The sequence below is a fragment of the Rhinolophus sinicus genome, linkage group LG09 (assembly GCF_036562045.2).
Source record: "Rhinolophus sinicus isolate RSC01 linkage group LG09, ASM3656204v1, whole genome shotgun sequence".
NCBI lineage: Eukaryota > Metazoa > Chordata > Mammalia > Chiroptera > Rhinolophidae > Rhinolophus > Rhinolophus sinicus.
The window spans coordinates 98,735,869-98,762,020 of NC_133758.1; the positions used below are offsets into that span (position 1 = coordinate 98,735,869).

At 39.0% G+C, this 26,152-nt stretch overlaps 1 protein-coding gene across 4 annotated transcripts in view; it reads left to right on the top strand.

The window, feature by feature from the left end:
- The first annotated feature begins 1,090 nt into the window (after nucleotides 1–1,090).
- The window catches only part of SP4 (Sp4 transcription factor), a 69,554-nt gene continuing 44,492 nt past the window's right edge, over nucleotides 1,091–26,152 (top strand). For 3 of the 4 annotated variants that reach the window (XM_019727489.2, XM_074340831.1, XM_074340832.1), the window contains exons 1-3: nucleotides 1,097–1,313; nucleotides 1,721–1,836; nucleotides 2,343–3,897. In XM_019727489.2, the coding sequence (XP_019583048.1) occupies nucleotides 1,307–1,313; nucleotides 1,721–1,836; nucleotides 2,343–3,897 (1,678 nt within the window). In that variant the 5' untranslated portion in view covers nucleotides 1,097–1,306. Of the gene's footprint in view, nucleotides 1,314–1,720; nucleotides 1,837–2,342; nucleotides 3,898–26,152 lie in introns of all 4 variants that reach the window. The other variant, XM_074340833.1, reaches the window with a different exon arrangement.

Genomic DNA, 26,152 nt, shown 5'->3' on the forward strand with positions numbered 1-26,152 from the left:
GAAGCTCCTTCTCTGCGGGAAAGCAGGCCTCGGATTTGAAGCGGGGGCCTCAGGGAGGGAGGTAAGCAAAGACAGGAAAGGCGAAGGCGCTTCTCCAAGAAGCCGGGTTCATTCAAACCCGGAGGACAGCAAACCCCGCCTCCCCATGCCGCCGCCCGCTCAATCGCCGAGCGCTTCGGGTGTGAGCTCGCCCCGCGGGGAGCGGCTTGAAGCCGAGGAGGCGGTGGCAGAGGTGGTTTGGGCAGCCCCGCGCGGCGGATAGGCCCAGGCAAACAACACCCATTCCCCCTCCTCCTCGCTCAGTTCAACTCCCACTCGGCCCCGGCCACGCCCTGCCGCCACCGCCCCCTCGGGCAGCTTTCCGCTTGGCAGCCCGGCCTCGGTCGGGGGCGGGAGGGAAGGCGGTGCCATTGAGGGGCCGCCGCGGCCGCGAGAAACTACAAAGGCCGACAGCCTTTGCGGCAGTGCCCCGCCCCCTTACTCCTACCACTCAGCGCGCGTCACCAGGGGCTCAGCCAATAGGGCCCAAGCCAGGGAAAAAGGGCGCCCGGGTCCGGATGCGCCTCAGGAAAGGCATGCTCCTTATGCGGGGGCAGCGGGCAGTTCACACGGCGCGCCGAGCCGTCGGTGGTCGGTGCGCATCCTCACCCGCCTCTCTCGCTTCTCTTGAGCGATAGCCCTACTTTTTTCTTTAGTGGCAATTCCGGGGGATGCTGGAGCAGGTTTTTGAGGGGAGGGCGCTGGGAAATGAGTAGGGGGCGGGATATCCTGAGACAACAAGTTTGGCTGTATGGAGAGCCTACCGGCAGCGCGCCTGAGCTAGAACGCCGAGAGAAAGAGCGCTAGAGGAGCCAAGGGAGGAAAAGAAAAGCTGCAGAAAGAATAACCCCGAGAAAGGGGGTGGAGAGGAGGCGGCCCCAGCGCCCCGGCCCCCGGCAGGTCGGCGGCCAATCCGCTGGGGGAAGGGGTGGAGAGTCGGCGGCTCCGGCGGAGAGAGGCCGAGGGGGGTGGGGAGTCGGCCGGGCTCGCACCGCCCTGGCCCCGCCCCCGGCCCGCGCCGCCGCCCGCGCCGCGCGCCGCCGCTGTCAATCAAGGGCGAGTCAGCCGGGCTCGGGCGGAGAGAGGAGCTGCTACGCCACAGCCCAGCGGCGGCCATTCGCGGAAAAAGAGGCAGAGCCTGTGCCAGCTACAGCCTCCTCCGAGCCACCGCGGGCGGGCGGGACCGGCCTCTCCTCCCGCCTCGCCCCCACCCCCACCCACCTCTATCCCAGTGTCTCCGTCTGAGGGTTTGTCCTGTTAATGCGGGATGAGCGGTACGTATTCTCCACCCCCCTCGGTCTCCTTCACCACCTCCCTCTCTCCCTCCCTCCCCAGACCCTGCTTGGTTCTCCCCCTCCCCCGGGGCCGCTGAGATGCTTTAAGGGGAGGAGGAGAGGGCGGGAGGGAATCAAGGGGAGGGAAGGAGGGTTGTGTTTTGTCTTAATGTCTGAGAACAACCTCCTTCTGGGTGTTGCTCTGGAGCGGATGGGTCGGGTTTCAAACCACGTTTTGTGATATCCCCCTCCTCCCTTCCCTCTTCTCCCCCACCCCCTGCCGGTGTGCGCGGATCGCGGGTTTATGGAGATTAATGTTCGGGGGGAGGGGGAGAAGAGGAGAGGGGGCAGACGAATAGTAATAATCCTAATAACCTGTTGTCGTGTGTATGGGGGGTTTGTTGCAGATCAGAAGAAGGAGGAGGAGGAGGAGGCGGCGGCGGCAGTGGCGATGGCTACAGAAGGAGGGAAAACCTCTGAGCCAGAGAGTAACAATAAAAAACCCAAAACCTCAGGCTCCCAGGTAAAAGCAAACATATAAAAAAAATTCATCACGAAACTGTAAGGGGAGAGAGGGAGTTATGTCCTTTAAATATCCAGAAATGAAAAACAGAATAAAAATGTTTATCCACTCAAAGCATCTTTCTGCGAGTGAGGAAGTTAAATTGTAAATTCATAAAGATTTCACGTTTTGGGGTAACGTTGTTTAAAATTATATCAGGAACTCAGCCTATAAGAAAACGGTGTGTATTTTTCCCAAGGGCATTTTGAGTTTAGGAAAATAACACTTTAAGCAAGTTGGTTAGACATTTCCTTTTATTTAAACTTTATGTTAGAGGATCTGCTACCTTATTCCTATATCTTAACTGTTTTTGTTAATATTTCTTTTTTTGATTTCTGCCACTTCCTGAGTGAGTTCTGAAATGTAGAGCTGTCAAAGTAAATAAATAAGCCCTTCCCAACTACTGGCCTCCACTAAATCCGCCCACTTTTTTTTCCCCCTCTCCTTTACCATCCCATTTTGGGTAGGATTCTCAGCCCTCTCCTCTGGCTTTACTGGCAGCTACTTGCAGCAAAATAGGGACTCCTGGTGAAAATCAAGCAACTGGACAACAGCAAATTATTATAGATCCAAGCCAAGGATTGGTGCAGCTTCAAAACCAACCACAACAGCTAGAACTGGTAACAACACAACTTGCTGGGAACGCTTGGCAACTTGTTGCCTCCACTCCTCCTGCTTCAAAAGAAAATAACGTTTCTCAACCAGCTTCTAGTTCATCTAGTTCTTCCAGCAGTAATAACGGGAGTGCATCTCCTACAAAAACTAAATCAGGTAATTCTTCCACCCCTGGTCAATTTCAAGTCATACAAGTACAAAACCCAAGTGGTAGTGTACAGTACCAAGTGATTCCACAACTTCAGACAGTGGAAGGTCAGCAAATTCAGATCAATCCAACCAGTAGTTCATCTCTACAGGATTTGCAGGGTCAAATTCAGCTCATTTCTGCAGGTAGTAATCAAGCTATACTCACAGCTGCTAACAGGACAGCTTCTGGGAATATTCTTGCTCAAAACCTGGCAAATCAGACAGTTCCAGTCCAAATTAGACCTGGTGTTTCAATACCACTGCAATTACAGACCCTTCCTGGTACTCAGGCTCAAGTTGTAACAACCCTACCAATTAACATTGGAGGAGTGACTTTAGCTTTGCCAGTGATAAACAACGTGGCTGCAGGAGGAGGGACTGGGCAGGTCGGCCAGCCTGCTACTACTACTGATAGTGGGACTTCCAATGGGAGTCAGTTAGTTTCCACACCCACCACCACCACTGCTTCCGCCAGTACTATGCCGGAATCGCCCTCCTCCTCCACTACCTGCACAACCACTGCTTCAACATCTCTAACGAGCAGTGACACATTGGTGAGCTCAGCAGATGCGGGCCAGTATGCAAGCACATCAGCCAGTAATTCTGAACGCACTGTTGAAGAATCTCAAACACCTGCTGCTACTGAGTGTGAAGCCCAGAGCTCCAGTCAGCTTCAGTCTAATGGAATACAGAACACACAGGATCAATCAAATTCTCTTCAGCAGGTGCAAATTGTAGGCCAGCCTATCTTACAGCAGATCCAGATCCAACAGCCTCAGCAACAGATAATTCAGGCTATTCCACCACAGTCATTTCAGCTCCAGCCAGGGCAGACAATTCAGACCATCCAGCAGCAGCCTTTGCAGAATGTTCAACTTCAAGCAGTAAATCCGACTCAGGTGCTTATCAGGGCTCCAACTTTAACACCTTCAGGGCAAATCAGTTGGCAAACTGTACAGGTTCAGAATATTCAGAGTCTTTCCAATTTGCAAGTTCAGAATGCTGGGTTATCCCAACAGTTAACCATCACCCCAGTGTCCTCAAGTGGTGGCACAACTCTTGCTCAGATTGCTCCCGTGGCTGTTGCTGGTGCCCCAATAACTTTGAATACTGCCCAGCTTGCATCAGTGCCTAACCTTCAGACTGTGAGCGTTGCCAATCTGGGTGCTGCAGGCGTTCAAGTGCAAGGAGTTCCAGTTACAATCACTAGTGTTGCAGGTAAGTTACTACAGTTTTCTCTTTAAGATCCATTTATACAGTTTTTAATAATCAGTTACTGTTTTTCTTCGCTAATTCTTAGGTTTGACATAGACCTCTGAAGTAAACAATCATAAGGAATCTAAAATACACAGGAATGTCATACCAACTACCATAGCTCAGTAATCATTATGTGACCTGTTCACATTTGTACATTTTAGTGCTAGGTTTATGTGTTAAATATGAATATGTTAGTTTTATAAAACTCTTCCATGGAACAAAACTTCCTGGTTAGAATCATAATTGTCTTCTGTAATTTAGAGATCATATTGGAGTACACTTGAAGTCTTCGGAAAGAACTAGTCAAAATGATTATATCTTCCTTAAGGGAAAGTAGTTCTAACTTTCAATTAGTATACACTTGTGAGTCTGTTGTAGTTTTAATTCTACTTTGTAATAAGGCTGGCTTAAATTATCTTAATTTGAGAGTTAACTTCTCATGCTTCAGCATCCTGTTGCCCATGCTTTTGTGTTTTATTATACAGTATTGTTTTAAACTAGATATTGATGCAGTTGAGAGATGATTTTAAGTTGAAAATTAACTTTTGTCTCCTTTTCTGCTAAAACCAGGGTTTGCTTAGGCTTTTGAGTTAATAGTCCTTCACTTATAAAATTATATTTAAGTACATCTTATGGTCGTATGTTGTTTATAGGTGTTTTTAATGTGAAGTTGATGGAAAGCAATTAAAAATGAAGATAGTAAAATGTCACCAATTAGAATTAATTGTGGTCATTTTAAAACCAGTTATAAAGCAGTTATTTATTCTGCATATAAATAATACTTCTGAAGTATTTAGAAAACTAGTCAAGTATTTTAATCTCTCTGTATTGGTCTTATTTTATCTAATACCTTTTGTGTTCTAGTAATTAAACACTTTTCATTGATTCTAACTTGGTGAAAACCTCATTGTGGGTTTAGTGCCTTTGGTACTTCCAGACCTCTTTAGTTAAATATTTGTATTTTGATAATCTGCAATGAATAAGCATATCACTTTTGAATGACCTTTCTTGAAACAAGTTTTAGAAAAATTATGCTCAGGTTCTTGTTTTACAGTTAATACCTAAAGTAGATGTATATATTTAAAATTGGAAATTGCTGGATAGAATTCTCTGATTCGGGAGAACAGAGATTACATGTTTCGTGTAAACCCATTACCTCTAAACCACAGTTATCCAGTTGAATTTTCTGTGGTGATGGAGATGGTCTAATCTGTTTTATCCAACGTATTAGCCACTAGCCATGTGTGGCTATTGAGCCCTTAAAATGTGACTTGTGCAACTGAGAAACTGATGTTAAATTTTGTTTACTTTTAATTTAAACAGGCACATGTGGCTAATGGCTCCTGTGTTGACAGGACCGTAATCTAGTCAAGGAGTATTTTGTGTGTGGTACTTTTTCCCCTAAAACTATTACAGCACAGTTATATAAGTGTTTCTGTGGATTACGGTCCTTAGTTTTCTATGTTCCTACTCTTTTTCTAAACATTGACAATAACTTCAGTATTTCAGAAAATTGTGTTTTTGGTGGGTTGAATGTCAGTTTGCATTGTCAAAGCAAAAGTTATTTCACTTGTATTTTGTCTTGTCTTAAAGATCAGTTAGTGAATTTTGATTAAGAGAATTGAGTAATTTATAATTTACATTAGATATAATCAATTCTGTTCTTTAACATCAATCACAACCTAGAGTTTTTGCCCTTGCCCATTGGTAAGCCAATGGTGCTAAGAGTATGATCTGACCACCTAACTCTGATTCACTTGAATGATGCATTATTACAAACACAGGGTCCAGCTTCTAGAACTGTAATTTTGGGGGGATGTGGTCAGGGAATTGCCTTTTCAAACAAACTTTCCAGGTGATTCTAAGTCTCACTGAAATGTGAAAACCAAGGGGTATAGTCATTAGCAGTGAACCAGAAGGCAAAATGTGGAAGCAGATGGGTGTGGAGCTCGTTCATAAGTGTTTCTCAGAGAATGGATTTTGATGGCAGATACAATTTACAGTTTTTATTCCACAAACATATATTGACTGGCTGCCTGCTGAGCATTTGCTTCCAACAGGTGTGTTTAGCCCTTCATTTTCAGGGGTAATTTTTTTTATTTAAAGAGTTTACATGATGTGGCAGGGGGCACTTAAGTATATGAGGAAATTTGAACTTTGCATAATTGTTTTTTTCTCGTAAAACCAAAGATTTTGAATTTTGTTGACATTGAGGGGTCTATGTTCTAATAGATATGCTCAATCATGTTACAAAGACCAGAACTGGACCCTGATTTCTACAAATCTTTGCAGTTAATCTGGGCCGAGTTTGCAGATTTTACCTTATTTCCTAGCATACTAGGGGCTTGACAAATTTTTGCTGAATTAAGGTGTAGAAGATGATGGAGAAGATAGCAATTTGGAATTGAGAGCAATACCCTGGAGTAGTTTTAATGAAGCTAATGAAATAGCTGTTTTCATTAATTTTTTTTGACTTTGAGTTTTAAGACATTAAGAGTGTGACCTGGGGTACTTTCTGTCTCTAGAAGGGAGAGAATGAGCAGGTGCATCTGGTGTCCCTTTATAAATGAGGCCTGGGAATGCAGGTCTTTTAACTTTGTGTCTCCATTCACTATTTAGTACTTTTTGGTTATTTTAGGTCCCTTCCCCCAGGAGAACATTATTGTTTAATTTATGGGCGAAAATTTGCTCTAAATATTCATGACAACCCTTTCCAGGGCTTGAAAAAATTAATAGTAGTTAGCTTTAATAGAATATAACAGCTAGCTCAAGAACAAGGCACTAGAAGTTTTCCACCATCCATCCTCAGAGATACTTTTCAGGAGGTAGGGAAGGGTCTGAATGATAAGGGCTGAAAACGGAAAAGAAAAAAAAAAGTTGTACAAGGTAAATTAAGTAAAACCAGTTCTTGAAGCTGGGGAGCTTCATACGTGATTTTATGAAATGAGAATGTTAGTGACCACCTACAGGGAACCGCTTTACCGCTTTCTTAATAATGTATTCCTCATAATGTGTTTGTGTGGTTTGGTCTCAGCTTGAAATCCTGAGTTCCAGGCTGAGCATCTAGCATTTAGACTTATAGTAGGAACTAAATACATGTACTCCCTACATGCTATTGTTTGTTCCTTGTTGGGATTTTGAGTTTGACTTTAACTAAAGGAAAAGCAGAAATCCTATTATAAGAGCAGAGGTAACAACCATTGTACTGTTGGTTTAAAAACATCTTTTCTTTTAACTAAGTGAGCAAAGTGGACGATGTTTGCTCAAAAAGAACTACCTGTTTCTTCAGTGCACTTTGGCAGCCCTAGATAAATGAACTTTAGGAGTTCTGTCTCCTAAAGAATTTAGAATATGTAGGAACCATTGATCTAAATCTGTAATTAACTTTCATTGGCCAGCAATTTGATTGAGTTTTGGCCCTAATCATCACATACAGTAACAGATCATGCTTTTGCTTGCTGTGTGGATATTTCTTTGTCAATTTTAGGCGCAATTAACATTTTTATGCTCATTCTCACACAAAGGAACTTCAGACTTGAGGATAAGAAATTGGCTCTTCGAGAACTTGTCTCTCTTACGTTACTCTACTCCGTTCGGGATTTAAATAATGAGACCTGTGGATGTCCTAAAACCAGAAATGGGAAGGCCAGTTTTTCATTATTGGTGACCATGAGGACCAAAGAAAATAATTGACATTTACATTTAATTTAAAAACCTAGTCCAGTAGTAGCAACCTCTTACACCAAACTTTTTTTTTAGAGCTATTGAGAATAGAAAATTGACTTAAAGTTTAATACAAATATGTTTTTTCTTTGCTATACATAGTCTATTAATTTGGGTATCCCTAGTAGGCATCTTAATAAAATATATACACGTTATACAAATATACACACATCTACATGCACACACACATATGTTTGTATATGTATACATATGCCCCTGTGTTTGGTGGTGGTTTCTTTTTTCAGAGAAGTCAGGTTTATTCCTTTAATTTTGTTTTTCTAAAATCTTCTAATTCTGTTTGTTATAGATTGGAATTAATTATGAGGAACTTTGTCTTGTACCCTGTGAAGTGATTTAGGCTCTGAACTACCAAGTTGGTTTTACCCATTAGATGATGGATAGCATCACCTTTAAGATTTGTTGACGATGACAAAACAGTATTGTTGCCTATTTTTAAGATTTTCATGGAAGATGAAAAAGTACTCAATGTAGAGCCACATTAATTTTTAAAAGGGCATCTTTGAGAGGGATTTCATGATAGAGAGGTGCAAGAGAAACAGTTTTAATCATCCTCTTTTCAAATCTGAATCAGAATAAATAAAAAGTAATACTTAAGGAATATTGGAGCAGGTATACAAGCCAATTGAAGGAAGAAAAAGGAAGCTTGATAAAGAATGAAGATAAAGTTGCTATACATAGATTTTGTAGAAATAACAGACGTACAAAATCATGGAATTTTAGTTTGAAAGGATCTTTGAGGTCATTGCTCACCAGTTGTAGCCTTTTGGTATTGCTGCTGAAGTCTATTTATAAAAGAATTTTGTGTTTTTACTGTTATGTAAAAGCAGAAATATGGGTCAGAGGTTCTGCAGGGCTCCATGAAGTACTGTAGGGATGACATAGTAAGGACTAACAGTGAAAGAGGGAACCTGGCCTGATACCAGAGCATATGTATGTGTGGGCTCTTCTGTACTCTTCTCATCTAGGTGTGAAATGAGAGTGGATGTTCATAGTGCTTGTCGTTTTGCTACCTAGTGAATGAGCAAATTGTGGCAAAGGAAACCTGTTGAACCACAAATTGCTCATGTAAGTATATGGCGAGATAAAGGCTTAATGAAATTGTAGTTAACTAGGTAACTTAAAGATAACTGACCATCTCTTCCTGTCCCTCATTCCTTAGTGGTATTTTAGAAATGAAGAAACTGAAGCCCAGAAAGGTTGAATGACTTTCTGGTACTTTGTGGCAAAGTGAGGGCTAGAAACTTGGCTTCTGTGCTCGGTGTCTTTCTGCTGTATTTAGAGTTTTGTTATCCTAATCTTTTGCTAGTAAGTGTGTAAATGTAGCTGAGGTTTAGTTTAGGGACCAGAGGGGGAGTATCCAGCGTGTTTGTCTTCTTCCAGAAAGACTGCCTGTTTATTTTCACTGGATATTATTCTGCCTTAGTATGTTGAATACGATACCGGTGAAAAGTACAATTCTCTTATGTCTCCTTGTTATTGAATTTAATGGTGGAACCTAAGTGGTATTATTTTGTTCTTTCTTGAAAGAGCAAATTCATACTAAAGAGATGAGTAAATTCTTTGTGAAGGTAAGCAAATCCTCAGGCTGTTGAGATAATATTGTATCTTTTCCCAAACTATAGTTAGAAATGGATTTTTTTTAAAAATGAAACTTATGGAGGGAGAAAACAAACATTTATTTTTTACCTAGTGTGTGTTAAATGCTGGGCTGGACATTTATATTAACTCATTAAAACCTACAGTATCCTTGTAAGATTGGTATTACTGTGCCCACTTTACAGAGAGCCTCACTGAGCTCTAATTGCTGTACGCAGATCTGCCCTCCAGTAAGTGGTAGACCCGTGATTTAAAATCATCTCTGCTTCTGAGGCTTTTGTTCATGTGACATAAGGTAAAAGGATAAGTCCACAGAGAAAGGCTGTTTTTCACCCTTTTGTGTCTGATGCATACTTTAAATCCTTTAAAAGGTAAGTAATTTTGAAAATTAAAATACTGACTATGCAGTTAAGGTTTCTTCTAGCCCTAATATTCTGGCACTGACAGACAATTATGACCAAAGGTAGTAAAAGAAGTGGTAAGTAGAAACTAGTGTGGTTGCATGGAGACCTCTGTGTGAAGCTCAGATTTTAAAATACTGTATGTGGAAAATAGAAGGAGGCACATAGGATTAAGAATGAAAACAAAAAGCAGCTTGACATTTTAGGAATAATGTCAGGAAAACAGAAACCCATAAAAAAGTCAGGCTTTTAAAATTATTTTAAACAGTTTCTTATGGCTTTAAGTCAAAGCAAGAGACACCCATTGCTTGAGCAAACTGGTATAATGTGGAGAGGACAGAGAGAAGGCAGAGCTTCTTTCTTCTTCTGTTAACCAGCAAGGAAAATACAGTTCCAGCGGGAATGACTAGAGCTGTAACTCACTCGGAGATATTTGTTCAAGGTAAGTGAGGAGAGGAAGGACATTCAGAGGCTTTTCGGAAGTCTGGATCATCCAGAAGAATGCTCTCCTAGAGATCAGCAGGAACTCAGGCCAGTTTCAGGAACTTGAAAATTATGCATCATGGAAAACTTGAGCATGAATAAGCACATCACTTTAAAAAAAAAATCCTAAACTGCAGACAAATCAGCTTGATAACCATCCTTAGCAAAGTCCCTTGAATGAATTACTGAGAGGTTTCAGATGAGATCCAATGGAAATAATATCAACACAGTGTATCTGGATTTCAGTACTGATAGTCATGATTTCTCTAAAGGCTCACACTTGCTTACTCAGTTATATGAAAAATGTTGGCTGTCCACCTCAGTTGAGGCTTCTGGTATTAGGGCATGGGAGTCTATCCTTGAGAGAGTCCTGTTTCACGTTTTTCGCAAATACCATACTTGAAGGATGGTGTATTTACTGAATTCAAAGATGAGACAAAACTGGGAGATGCTGCTAATAATTATGAGAGGGATAGAATTGTGATTCTGAGTGATCTTAATAGGCTAGAATGCTGGTCCAGAATTAGCAAGGTAAATACAACAGGTGAGAGCCTCTATTTAAAGGGATTGCGGGCATTGAATACCTACAAGATGAAAAACTTGGCTGGGCAGCAGGACAAGTAAAGACGATTTGGGGCATATTGACCTTAATATGAACTAAGAGTAGAATAAAGCTCCTCCTGGACTTTGTGCTTGTCAGGCCATTTCTGCAACATTGTGTACTATTGTGTACTGTATTAGATGGCACATTTTAAATGGGGCAAGGAGGAGTCCCAGAATGAAGAGTGTAGAAAACATTTCATACTAGCAATAACTGAAGACTGGTCATTTTTGTTGTTAAAAGAAAACAAGAGAAAGTGTGACATATGAAGGGCTGGGTTTTATGAAATTGAAACAGCTCTGTTTTGTCTGGCCCTGGGAAAACAATGGAATGTGATGTGTTTGTGTATATACATGGACTAGAGCTGTACAATAATACAAAGCCTTCGTTCGTCAGGTTATGACCTTCCTATCATTAGAGGCTGGATATCCATCTATCAAAGACAGTATAGAATATAGAAGAATTTTTTGTACTGTATAGAGAGTTTGATTAGATGAACTCTGAGTCTTCGTCTATTTCTAAAATTTAAGATTCTGTGAATGTTTGAGTCCATGGTCCTGTTCGGGGTACTTCATCCATCACATGGTGAGAGTGCTCTCTATAAGTCAGTTAAACTTAGATGAGTAAGTGTTTACATATTGGAGGGGAGGGGTTGAGGGTCACACTTACCATTTTTCTTATAAGAGCTGTATGATTACGGTGAATTCTATTAAAGAATAAATGCAGTACTTGAATTCACAAATTAATAGATTTTTGTTCTTCATTATTTGTTAGACTTACTGACTGCTCTTAGGTTGTATTTTTATGGGTCATGTGCACTTTTATATGGTGATGACCAAAGCATTAGTATTTTAAACATATACTTCAGTGTCCAACATTGAATTTGTAGTTAGGACATTTTGTCAGTAGCTCTTTAACCATGGTCATGTTTCTGATACTGTCACTTTGGTATGAACGATGTGATTACTTTTTCTTGAGTGGAATTAGCAGTTGGAAAATCTAAGATCCCAGTGGACTACAAACTCTGAGAAGCATTTACAGCCTCAAATTTGTTAATTTACACTGTGGAGTAAGCGAATCCATTATCCCTGTCATTTTGGCTCAGAATATCTAGCATCTAGGTGTTTTTAAAACAAAATTTGAGACCTGAGACTCTTGAACAGAAAAAGTAGTAATTCAGGTGTATGAAGGGTCTCCTTTCCTTAGGTATAATAAAATTAGGAGCAGGAACTCTGTGCTTGGTTGGAGGGGTGGTTCAAGTAGTAGGTTTATTATTACTGCACACATGTGTACTGAGAGGCTTCCTACAGTACAAGTATTTTGTGTTTTGTGTTGGTCAGTCAAGGTATGGCCACAAGAGGAAATACAGGAAAAAAAAGTTTATCATACTCATGGGTCCTGGAGAGACAGAGTCACTATCCACAGAGAAAGGGTCACATGGGAGGGACTTGCCACAACCAAACAGGTGGAAGCAGAGAACAGAGCAAGGACCCATGGGCAGGTGCCTTTACTGGGGGGTCAGGGTGGAGTACACAAGAAAAGGTGTGGGGGAGTTCATTGGTGTGTATTACTGTTACTAGGTCACTGTCAGGGGAAGCTAGGAAGGGAAACTCCTGGCAGGAGCCACCCGTATCACACCGTGCATCTGATTCCCTGGGCGGGGTGCTCATAGCCTGCTTGTGGGGATGTTGAGGCAGCAGGAAAAAGTGACATTTTAAAATTCATAATACAACAGGACTAAGAATTCGAACCTTTACATTTTTGTTCAGATGATACTCCCAGTTGTTCACCCTGAGCAAACAAGTTACAATAGGAGCCTCATTCCTTTCTTCACTTTAAAATTTGTAGTATTAATTCCTTCCCTCTTTACCTCATAGAGTTGTAAAGATCAGATAATATGTATAAAAAGGCTTTGAATGTTACGAAGAAAACTGTATGTGGAAGTTGGTAACCTGCTAAAATCTCTACATAGCAACACCTACTAGAAGAATGTGAAATAGTAAAGTGAGGGAATGACTAGTTTTAGATATGGATATTAGCTTGAGTTAAATATCAGCGCTAAACAAGAGAGAGTTGTGTAAAAGGACTATCTGAAAGTTTCGGTGGAGTGCAACCAAGGATATGGGGAGAGGTGCAGGTGGAAAAGAAGCAGTAGGTTTCAGTGTAGTGAGAACTAAATGTCTGCTGTGTGCTCTCAGTCTGTTAGGCTCTGAATGTACTAATCTGTCTTAAAAGGATGCTTATATTGGGAAGATAAGGCTTGCATATATGAAACAATTACATGGTAGCTGCAATTGCATGTGAGCATTTATACTTTAGTACTGGGTTTTAAGGTATGGAAAATGAGTATGAAAGCTCAGAGACAAGTGAAATCAGTGGATTTGAATAAACAGGAAGGAAGGAAGGATGGAAGGAAAGAAGGTAGGCTTTTTTTGTTTTGGAGATAGGACTTGAAACAAGGCCTTGAAGGTTGGTTTGGAAAGTGGACATCTGAGACTTTGGGTCAGGTGGAGAGGTGAGGACAGAGGGTGTCTTGAGCCAGGTGGCCTCACATTGAAGCTTGCAGCTAACACAGGGCGTGGTATTCTCTCTCTCTGCTCCATAGAGACGTAGTGGTCTCACAGAGAGGCTCAGCGTACCCCAGGTGAACAGCCTGTCGCCCCTGCTTCAGCCAGAGAAGTTGTGTGTTTATGGGATTGTTTCCTAACATTTGGTTTGAAGAAGAGAGTTTGCCAGAATAATAAAAGTAAGTTTGAAAAACATGAATCTAGTAGGGGGAAGGAATTGAATGGAAAGACTTGTTATGCAAATATTCGAGTATTTCTCTGTAGATAAAAGTATGGAAAAGTTATAAACCAGGAGCCCAATAAAAAGAATGTCGTTGCTGTAATTTAGTCATGAATTCACAGTGGCCTCTAGAAAGAGTATGACAGTGAAGTTGCTTAATATAAAAGACAGGTTGTCAAACTTCTCTTTAGTACACAGAATGGTGACATGAAAGAAAGGGTAAGGGATTAGGTGAAAACATCTGGCTTGCTTGTTCTTTTCCTCTACTCTGTACCCAGCATGGTAATGGGCATTGAAAAACTGAAGAACAATAAGATGTATTTGCTGCCCTCGCAGAATTTTACCTGTTGTGGGAGATATACTGCATTTCTTCGCTTCTAAGACGTACTTTGTCTATTTTTTTCATTTTAATATCTTTGAAATTGGAATACACCCTATAATCATAGGCATGTCACAGTTTAATTAGCTGAATTTTTTCTTTCTTATGATCACTTGCATCTTAGATTCAATGGAATATGATTAATAACTATATTAATTAAATTACAGTGTGGCATTTGATTTATAAAGGCTGTGAGTGAGGTATTATAGAATCCCAGAGGGGGGGAAAAACTAGTTCTGCTTGTAGGGTTGTGGGAATGTTTTTATGAAGAGGGTGGTAACTGAGCTTGGACTTGAAGAATGACTAAAAGTTTGCTAGGTCAGGACAAGAAGGGTCATTTCAGGTTATGTTGGATTTTACATGCAGTTTGCAAATTCAGTTAAAGAGCCTTCTATATGCATTGCAAAGTCCAGGCGTGGATGAAGAAATTGTAGTACACATTCAAGTTGGATGTGAACCTTCTCCAGGCAGGGCCTGGGCCGTACATATATACCTTTTTCTCACACACTGAACATCGCTCAGTACATACAGTCCTGACAGTGAACAGGTGCAGAGCTTTGATTTCGTAGGAGACTGGGATGGACGGACCCTTGGAATAGATTCGAGATGCACACTTGAAAAGGAGTGAGAGAGTTTATGATCATAAAAGGAAAAGTGATTAGTAAAATGAAATAAAAGGAATTTACATCTGATTGTTTCATGTGTTTGGTAAACAGTTGCAGGTGAGAGTCTTAACAGTGAGAGGAGTTTTGATGAGAAAAATCAAAGTTATTGAAAGTTTCCAGGTCGTTTCTGTCCCTCTGAAGTTATGATGTAGGTGCCTCATACTGTGGCCAGTAAGAGAGGGTTTAGTACAGTTCTGTAAATAATGAGTCAAGTTACCAGAGCTTTTTGTCCACAGAAGCGGAGCTGCTTTTGCACAGGAGTGTAGGACCCAGATAGTGACCTGTGCTGTGGTAAGTGGGTACCTGTGCCTGGTGTGGGGTTTGGGGAGGCGATGGGAAGTCCTTGTTCGGTTGTAGTTGAGGGTGTCTAGGCCAGGGAGTTGAGGAGAAGAGGGAAGAGGACGACGAGATGCATATGATGACAAGTACTAACTGGATTTATATAGTAGGAGAAATAATTATACTTAAATCCTGCTTGTCTCCCATATATGTAAATCTACGTATGAGCCAATTTGAGACGTTAACATTGGACAGATATTTGTCATAAATACTATAAACTATAACACGCTTATTGAAGCAGTAATTGGATTAGTTAGTGGTTTTATTAATATCGTTTTATAAAGTTAAAGTGCATTGTATTTTTATTTCCAGAATTTCTCGCATCTTTTATCCTCATTGGTAAGATGTGAGTGCCTATATTGATTTTAATGACAGGGCAGGTAAATGGTTTCAGTAGCCTTTTGATAGACTTGCATCCATTTCATGGACTCCCTGCCGGCAGACTGCACCCATTCAATTGAGTCAGCAAATAGGAACTCAGCACCGTATTGTGAGGCTCCTTGTGTTCGTTGTGAGGTTGAACAACATGGGACTGAATTCCCACTTCCATATTGTTCTGATAGGAAAGAAACCATTCAGTTTTTCTTTCATGAATTAAACCAGAAGTAAAGGGGTTCTTTAACCCTTACATTTGTTTTCTATTTGGGCTCACATTCACTGCATGTTTATAGTATGCAGATACTGTGTGCAGCACTTGATATATTCATTTACTCTTCAGAGCATCCTATAAAGTTAAGTATTATTGTCAGGTGCAAAAACTGAGGCCTAGAGGTAAAGAACTTGCTCAAGACCATATAAACCAAACCCATTCTGTCTCTAGAGCCCCATGCTTTAACCATTACCACTTACTGTCTCTCCCATATGCTTCTATGTCTGTGTTTTCTGATTATTTGTGGTATTAATTCATTGTTTGTCTCTTATGTATCAGACACTACGGTGTTTAAGCATTTTATATGTATTAACTCATTTAATTTTTGCAATTCTGTGAAGAATGTAACAATGGGTTATAAAACAGGAAACCAAGGCTGTCAGAGGTTAATATCTTAGCTAGGGTCATATAAGGTCATACAGTATGTTAGGCAGCTAGTAAGTGAGAAGACTGTATGAGGCTGGTCTAGCTGAGCAGGACTATCACTTACTCTTACAGCTGAGCAGTACTTAAGTATCTTATGGTAATTGCTGTTGTATATTCAATAAGGCACTGATTCCTGTATTTTTAGCTGAGCACTCTACTCTTTATCTCTGTTGGGGCATGGGGTATATATGCCACAGAGAGAGTTAGAGTTTTAAAAAGTTTTCTTTGTGGTATCCTGTGTTGATTGGTATCCACCATGGGAATTTAAGGCTAATAACATTTCCTTTATTAAGTATATGTGTGTACTATAAACCAATTTTGAATGAGTTTTTAAAAAGAGATTCCAGAATTATAAGCCATAGAGAAGTCTTATGTTTTATTGTCATTAACATTTGTAAAACAATAACATTAACATTTAATATAATTAAATATAGTTTTATTAAATATAACCAACATATAGTAATAATATTTATATTTCTATACATTAATGTTTATGTTAATTACATTAAGATAAAATTAATAAAATTGTCAAATTAATTTATGAGACCTGTATTTCATGACTTGCTTCTTGATAAGTATGTTACATGTCAGTAGATAGGAATGTATTTACTTTCTAAAGGAAATATCATTAAAAAATGACTTTATGTAAACCCAAAGGCCATAAGAATTTGTGTTCTTCATATAATTCTGCATGTCATTTTTATGTAGCGTTAATTCATTTGTCAGAGATGGTGCTATAACTTTATTATTGTTGTCTAGTGAATAAACAATAAAAAAGAAATATTTGAGTATCTGCTACTATATACCAGACATGGTTCTAGGTGCTGACTATGTATAATTTTCATACTAGAAGGCAAACATGTTTCCATAAGCAGTTTGTGATGAGCAGAAATAACTGAGACATTTAAGAAAAGAACTCTGTGTTCTTTATCTGTACAGGTTATCGCTATCATTAAATAGTTACGTCACCTTTGGAAATGGAGTTCTTGGTTTTTTCCTCCTGTTAAACAGTGAAATGTAGTCGTACCTCAGTTTTCGAATGTAATACGTTCCAGAAGACTGTTAGAGTTCTGAAACATTCGAAAACCGAGGCATGGTTTCCCCATAGAAAGTAATGCAAAATGGATTAATCCGTTCCATACCTTTAAAATCAACCCCTAAAAGTGCAAATTTAGTATGAATTTTACTATCTAATGATACCATAGATCCATAAAATTTACAGTGTTCGTAAACTGAAATGTTCATCAACAGAGACGTTTGAAAACCGAGGTACCGCTGTATTTGTATATGTACAGGGTGTGATCAAACAATACCATGAATATTTAAATAAAAAATATTATTACAGTAAAAGACACACTACTATTACTCCCCCTCAAAATACTCCCCCTCACTTCAAACACACTTATCCCATCATTCTTGCCACTTTCAGAAGCAGTTCTGGAGTCCTCTTTCATGAGTATCTTTAGTTGCACTGTCGTGGCTGCCTTGATAACCTGAATCATTTTGACTTTGGGGAAGAGCCAGAAGTCACACTGCCAGATCCAGTGAATAAGTTGGATGAGGACATACTGTAATGTTTTTATTTGACAGAAATTGCCGTATACCAGAAACAATGTGTGATATGGAACGTTGTCATGATGGAGGATGATTTACAGCACACTTTAAAACACACCTTCTCTCAACCGTAGCTCACACCCGACTGGCTGCACCGAACAAGTTGAAACTTGTCACACACTTACTAAGGTTCGATGTACCGTTTCCTGTATTGAAGATCCCTGCCTTTCCATGGATGGCATTCAGAAGCAGCATTCACCGTATTTTTTGATCGCAACAGAAAGGCTCTGTGTCACACATCGCTTCTGGTATGGCAATTTCTGTCAAATAAAAGCATGACGGTGTGTCCTCACCCACCTTACTCACATCTAGCACCGTGCGACTTCTGGCTCTTCCCCAAAATCAAAATGACCATGAAAGGTAAACGTTTTGAATCGATTCAGGACATGGAGGCAGCCATGACAGCGCAACTAAAGACACTCAAAGAGGACTTCCAGAACTGCTTCGGAAAGTGGCAAGAACGATGGGATTAGTGTGTTCGAAGCGAGAGGGAGTATTTTAAGGCGGATTAATGGCAATGTATATTTTGTAGTAGATTTTTTTGATTTAGCCATTCACTGTACGTTTTGATTGCACGCCATATATATTTTGTAAAATGACGTATTTCGAGATATTTTTGTTTAGTGTTAAAATTCTATAATTTTAAGCACAAATGTTTGAAACCAATTGAGCTTAAATTTTACTTCAGTGAGCCAAGAAGAAAACAATATTTCTAGTTTTTAAATCAAATTGATTACTTTTGGAGTAAAACTATGAATGAGATGTCAGTATTTCAAAAAAGGAAGGTTTTGTTTTTGTTTTTGCAAATCTTTGAAGCCAGATCTAATATTGAATCTAATTCTATCGTCCTTTAAAGAAGGTCAGTCATCTAGGTTTGAGTCATTTTTAAGGATTCACAGCATATTTTAGAAAATGATTCGCCACCATCCTTTTAAGTAGGCACGTGCCCCGCCTTCAGCAACAGCAAAGATGAGGGCCAGGGCCCTGAACCCTTGGGCATTCAGATTACCATCTGGGACCTCATCTGACTACTCAGAGTGCCCTTGCCAGGAGGTATAGACACTGAAGATGCCTGGTCAAGACCAGCTGTCCTTTAAGGCAGGGAGTATGCTTGCTTAAGCCAGAGCTTCTTTAGCTAATAAGCAGCATAGATAGCCCTGAAGAGTAACTTTGCAGAGAGTGCTCTGGTTGAATTTACCTCCTATCTTTTACAAAAGCTAATTCCTTCCTGATCTCCAGACCAAAGATTTTGCTGCCTTCTGGCCCTCCAACTTTACAGTGTCCATCCCTACCTGCCTATCCATTTTATTGGCATCTCATGAATTAGACTTCTAGTCTGCCTGCCCCAGGGACAGTAGTGTAAAATACAGAAATTTAGAAGCAGAGGAGTTAGGTGGATCTTTGTACCTCAGTTGCAAAGGAGAAGACTTTTTACTCCGATTTTAGAACATAAAAAATATGACAGCTGATTAGTAGTCCAGAGAGATCTCTTAAGAGCAGTAGTATCTTCATCTGCTTGAACTTTAGAACTTTCTGCTAAAGCTATAAAGCAGGGAGAACACCATTTTCAGCCTCACAGCTATGGGCACAAATAGGATTGAATATTAGATTCCAGCTGCTACCTTGGGAAGAAAGTACTTCTTTAAATACTGGCTTGCACTAATGTCAAGATGCGTTTATAGGATTACTTCTGTGAAGAATTTTTTTTTTTTAATGATAAAACCAGAGTTTTTTTAAATACAGGAATTTCAAAAGAATTTTTAATACGCTTTTTGGATTTCATTTGGTAAGTTAATTCAAATTTATAGAAACACTTTTAAAAGTACATACATTTAATAACGTGTGGTTACTGTGAAACAAAAGAGCTGTTTTTGAAATCATGTCTTAGAAAAGTTTTGTGAGGACTAGCATTCTACTGTTACACAGAAGTTGAAAAAATCAAAACGAAACAAAAACCAAAGATAATTGTGCCTTCAAATACCACTTACAGGTACCCCTAGTAAAGAATTTATATTTTATTAGTTATTAAGAATCCTACATACTTTTCCATATGTTAGTCCAGTTGTTACAGTAAAGGCCATTGAGTAATCCTCAGTGGTTAAGCACGGCTATTTGTTTGTACATAATAATACTATAGGTTTAACTTAAAATGAAGGAGATGTTGTGGTGCTGGTGAAAATAGCGGTGAACAAGAATCAAAACCAAGCTTTCAGTTCTCTGGTCTGCGAGTTACTGCCTGTGATTTGGGGCTGTCCTTTAGCTTTCCTGAACGTTGGTCGTAATCACCTGTAAAATGAAGATAAACTGCCTATGCATAGGGCTTTTCTGAGGATTAATGGAGTAACTTGTGAAAATATTTTGTAAATGCCAAAGCAAATGTAAACCATTGTTAATTTGTATAAATTCACCCTTATTCTTTTAAATTAATATGTGTTTAGCATTTTGCAGTCTCATTTTTTATCACATGGTCATTTTTGTATATAGTGCAATGCTGGTATATAGTGAACGTTCAATAAATATCCAGTAGAAATGAGACTTCTCTATTAGCTTAATTGGGAGTGTTAGCTACAGGTTCTATTGTCTGTATTCTGGTGTCTTGCTGACTCTGGAGGGACTGTCCCTTCCAGGGTTGACCAATTCCTAGAGATAGTAAATACCTCCCCCTTGAATGTGCTTTTCAGATACACACCAACCAATCCAGAGCTCACTCTCCAACCACGTTCTTTATCTCCCTCACACTTCAGGCCACTGTTCCCCTGCTTTAATCACCCCAAGGCCAGGTACCAGAACAACTAGGGACAGTCCCTATGTCCCAGAGCCCTCTGAAATTATTTACTTATTTAATACATTTTCTTGGGGAATATTGGTGAACAGTGTTTCTCGAGGGCCCATCAGCTCCAAGTCGCTGCCACTCAGTCTAGTTCTGGAGGGCACAGCTCAGCTCCAAGTCTAGTCGCCGTCCTCAATCCTTAGTTGCAGGGGGCGCAGCCCACCATCCCATGCGGGAATCGAATCGGCAACCTTGTTGTTGGGAGCTTGCGCTCCAAGCAACTGAGCGATCGGCCACCTCTCCAGAAGCTCGGCGGCAGCTCACTGTCTTCAATCTAATTGTGGAGGCCGCAACTCACAGGCCCATGTGGGAATCGAACCGGCAACCCTGGTGTTCAGAGCTGTGCTCCAACCAACTGAGCCACCCGGCCACCCCTGAAATTATTTAAACTAGCCAATCCCAAGCCTGTTTCCCCTGCCTCACCTTTTCCTTCATGTAGAAACCACAATAATGGCTCTCGCCCACAATTCCTCCCCCTCCTTCTGCCTCCTGCCCAACCGTGGTGCTCCCTATGCGGCCCCTGTGGCGTGGTGTGCCCCCTCCTCTTGGGAACTGAACAACAGACTGTCTTTTCAGTAGCATTCTCTCATCTGTTAGCCTTACTGTGTCTCAGATTTTCTGTTAATACATTGTATTTTAAAACAGTGGGCTACTGATTCATTTTATAATTCTTATGGCAAAGAGTCTTATTAAGAAAGAGTATTAATTAAATATTGCTAAATTTAAAGTTTTCTTTAGAACTTGGATAGAGATTTCAGAATGGTATTAATATGAATGTTTATTTAGGTAAATATATAAATACATGCATGTTAAATAAATTTTTATTTAACCTCAATGGAAGATTACAGAAATTCCGATCTCTGAGCTGTCTTTACAGATCATCTTTGGTTGAGCTCTTTCTGTTTATAAGTAAAAAAAAACTGAGGCCCAAAGTGCATATGTAGTTCACGTTTTTAGTTGTTGACCAAGTCAGGTCTAACTCCTTGAGGCTTAAGTAGACATGCAAGTGTCATAAGCTTTTTTATTAGGAAGAAATTACAGGCAAGTTTTCTTGCTTCTTCAGTTTCTCAGGGGAATAGGTCTTAAAGTTAATTTTGTTTTTTCCTGTCCCAAGTGGCAGTGGTTTGGTTGCCAAGTAATTGTTCCAATGAACAGGTTTTTTTTTTCATCTAGCAAAACTAAAATTTAATATAATTATTTAATTTTTATTGTATAAACTTTTTAATAGTAGAATGTAGATATTTTATGTCCAAAATTCACCCATTTTGGTATCTCAGCTTTTTTCTTAGTTTTGTTTTTGGTATTAGAGTCACAAACTTAGAAACTTGTCATGGCCTTTTATAACTTAGGTACTTTGTTGTAATCATTTTCCAGTATGTGTACTTTTATGATAAATTTGACTGGGTCAAGGGATCATATGCTTAACTGAGATAATATGGGAAGGAGCTGTTGAGAGATCAGTGGATTATAGTTAACCAAAAAATGAGTTAGGAATTTTAGTGGGTTTTTCTTCATGTGATTGTTGGTTTGCACTTTATTTTTTTGGTAGCCGTAATATTAAGAGGTAAATATATAAGATTTGGGGTGAAATAGCTTTCTGCTGTGTTCTGTATTGCTGTGTCTTTCTGTAAATATTAGATCAAGTTTGATTTTTTCCCACATTTGAAGAAAGTAATTAAGCAGGGCATATTTATTTATTTTATTAACCATTGTTATGCTTCTTGCTGAAAGTTTGCTGAGAAAATCAAGTCCTAGGTGAATTTTTCTATATCTATACTTTCAAAGGTCAAAGTGATTACAAACTGAATTGAATCATGATTTCTCAATAGGGTATACCTTATTGAGGAAAGGTGTTAAATCTCTGCCCACGAAAATCTTTCATGTACTACCTCCTATCTTGTTCTAGAATTGCGTGTCAGATGCTGCTTAGGGATCTTTTCATTTTCTACATAAGAAAAATTGTATTTTTGATCATAGAATAAAGCACTTAGCAATTTCTTTATAATATAACCTTAAATCGTAGAGGATGATGTAGAATACTCTGGTTTGGGAACTCATGGGTGTAAAAAATAAATAAATAAATAAAAAATAATTCCCTGCCAGATTTACTATCTATCCTTTCCTTGCCAGCTCTTATTACCTGGTCTGTTACTGCCACAGCTTTCAGCTTCTGTAATGGAAAATAAATAGCTATAAATGGGAGCTAACTAAGCAATGGTCCACTGTACTACTTCTAATAGTACCCTGATCGTCCTGGCCTCCGCCACTGTACTTTGACAGTACCTTGTATATAGTTGGTACTTAATTAATATTTGATTGAATAGATGCAGCTCTATTGAAAGAATTTGCTTTGTATTTAATTATTTGATTCCACTTCCCATGAATATGTGGGAATTTTTCAAAACTTGGCAATTATTTTAAGGACTAATATTTATTTCAGCTGTAGTAAGCATACAGAAACTTTGTATTTCACCTTTTGGAATGCTTTGCCTTTTTTGTTAATTGAATAAAAGACGATCATTTTATTACTCTCCTGATAGCATGAGAAGTTCAATACTCTGTAAAATAAAATCTTCTGATTTTATTTAATGATATGTATCAGTTTTATATTGACTTGGTGTTTTGTAACTGGTACTGAAAGTTACATTAAACAATTAAATTTTTTTCTTGTGTTTTAGCATTATAGTTCCTTTTCATATTGAGATGTTAGATATTCACCTGGACAGCCATACTCCAGGTACTGTAAATCTGTCAAATTTTATAGTTTTCTATTTAGGATTTTTAAATCATTCAGTTCTTTGTTGACTAATTAAAACTAAGATTTTTATGTGATGCAAATCCACTGGTAGCCTTTAGGAGACCTTAAGTTAGTAACATTTTAGGTTTTCTAAAAAATATAACTAAATGTAGGTTTGTGTTTTCCAAGACATTCTCTAAGTTTATATGTAGTAGGTCTAGAAATAAGAACACTTGCATATTCATTTCCTTTCTAGAATCATCCACAGCAAGCAGGTCAAAGAGTATTTGATCATGAATAGATCATTGTCTGCTCTAGCTGATAAAGCACATTGAGTTTTTTCAAGGGACAGCAAAATAGACATGTAAAATAATAATTAAACTCTCTTATGTGACAAAGGGGGAAGGGATATGAATATGATCCACTAGTTTTCTTTCCATTAGTTCTTTTACTTTATATCGTTTATTTCCTGTCGGTTGCCATTTTTATGGTTTAATGCACATGTGTGTAATAATATTGACAGATATCTTAGTTGTGAGCAATTAATGAAATAAACCACTAGTCTGCAAAATAGTAATATAGGTATTGTAAATTCATGGCCTTTTGGAGCTTTATGGTGATGAAGAAATTAAAAAGACCAAATAATTAAACTTAAGAATTCTTATAAGTATGTTGAAGAGGAAATTTAGAGATCATTTGTTAAAAGAATTAGGCTTTGATTACAATTTTACAGTGAAGTTTATTCCTTTCTTTGCACACGTCTTTAAATTGTTCAGGTTAGTCTCTTCCATCAAATGCACAGACAGTTCCCCTGTCTGTTTCTTTTTTCCAGTCTCAGCGTGGCCTCTTCTTTATATCGTTAGTTGTAGGAGTTCTAAGGTTTATTTTTATAAATGGTTTTTAAAAAGTTAATCAGGTTGTAAATTCATGTAAGTGAATAAAACCTTTTCCTTGACAATGTTCTAATTACTTCCTGCCCCCAAATATGCTAAATATTTGTGTCCAAGAAAGTCAATATAATTTTTTTTAAAATCCTCTGTCCCCTTAAAGATGTGCTCATACTCTTCTCATCTTAATTGGAAGTGAAAAGAGATGACTAGAACTGAATTCCCCACAATAGAAGATGGTTCTGGATTGCATGATAGAGGATGTAGGATGGTTCATATGTGGTTAGAATAATCCCCTTCCACGTTTTTAGAGAAAATCAGGGGTTAGTTCATCTACCCTTAAAAGAAGAAAGCTAGTATTTCCTGGTTGCTCCATTTGCTATGTAGAGAGATGTAGCTTAAAATAGTCATCTATGGGGTTAGACATGACAGCCTAACAGTGGCGGCCCGGCCTCCCTTGGCCCTGAACTGTGCAACTATTTTAAGCTGTGACCCTAAGAACTGACAGAGCATACTCTACCCTTGTAGCACTGAATGCCGGTTCTGTATTTCCAGGGCTGGACAGATCAATTGTAATAGTCTGTGCAATTGACGCGATCATTCTAATGTTTTGGGCATCCTCATATTCACCTACAGGAGCTACTGGCTTGTCGTGATAACAGGTTTCATTAAAATAAAAACCATTGTAGGGAACAAAAAAGAATTAAACCACAAACCTTATGTTTTACCTATTTATTTCAAGGATTGCTTATTGGGGTGAACTGCTACCTGTAAAACAAAAATCCTAAGAGTCATTTGATGATTATTGTTAGATTTTGCTATTTTTAGATGGTTGTTAGTACACTAATGCCTGATTCTGTGATTGCCTTTCCCCATATTCTCTGTTCTCATGTTAGATTGCTTTTTTCCCCTATTATTTCCTGTTTTACCCATTTAGTTAGCATCACTGGATGCCGATTTTCTCTTTTTTCTTATTACTTGCAACCTCTCAACTACTTATCTGTTTTTTTATGTGTGTGATTATTCCTTAAGTTCCTAGTAAGTGTAGGAACAAAGCTAATTTCCTAGAATATAAAGATGATATAAGACATATCCAGCCCTTGCCTTTCTCTAAAAGCTTCTGTCTTAGTTGAAGAAGCAGAATATTCGTTAAAATTAAGGACAGTACACAGAAATAATAGTACAATGGCATTAACCAAAAGTAGAGGAATGGTAAAAGGTAATTATATTGAAATTAAGAGCAGGAAAATGTCACTGAGATCCAGGGCAGAAATTAAAGACTTCGTGAAGCCTAAGAGGCTTGAAGGAAAGGAAAGCCAAAAGCAAAAACATAAATAAAGGAGGAAGGCATTATAGGCTGAAGAAGTAACAGGTGCAAAACAGAGGACGCTGGAATATGCTTTGCATACTTAAAGATTGGTAGACCATTTAAGTTAGTGGAGACTTTGAGGGACATGGTAGAAGATGAAGTTGGCAAGATTGGTAGGAGTCTGGTTATAGAATGACAATGTCAGATCAAGGACAGGTGACAAGTCATTGAAGGAGTGTGTGAATGTATTTTTGGCGGGTTAGGGGAGGGGAAGTTTTATTTATAACGTGCTGTTTTAGTTTTATTATCTAGCAGACATAGGAGAAACAGGAAGGCCAATTGTGGGACAATAGAGTTAGTTCACATATCACTAATGAGAAATATAAACTTGGGTATAAAGTGTGTGATTCAAGAGACTTTAAGAAAATAATTGACAGGATTTGATGCATGGATATAGAGAGGAAAAATAACTTAAGCATAATTCTTAAGAGTTTGAGCCTAGGTGACCATGAGAATGATTGTACCATTAACATAAATGACATTGAGAAAAAGAAGGCGATGAATATGAATTTGATATTTGTTAAATTTGAGTTAATTGTCAAACATTCCGTTGGAGGTGTCCAGTTTGCACTTGGAGATTGGATCTGAGAAGAGGGATCAGAGTTAACATTCTAGATGTGGAAGTCTTCTACATAGAGATAGATGGTGTTGACATTACGGCAGTTTGAAATAGATGAGGATGATGGTTTTTTATTTGAAGTGCAGAAGG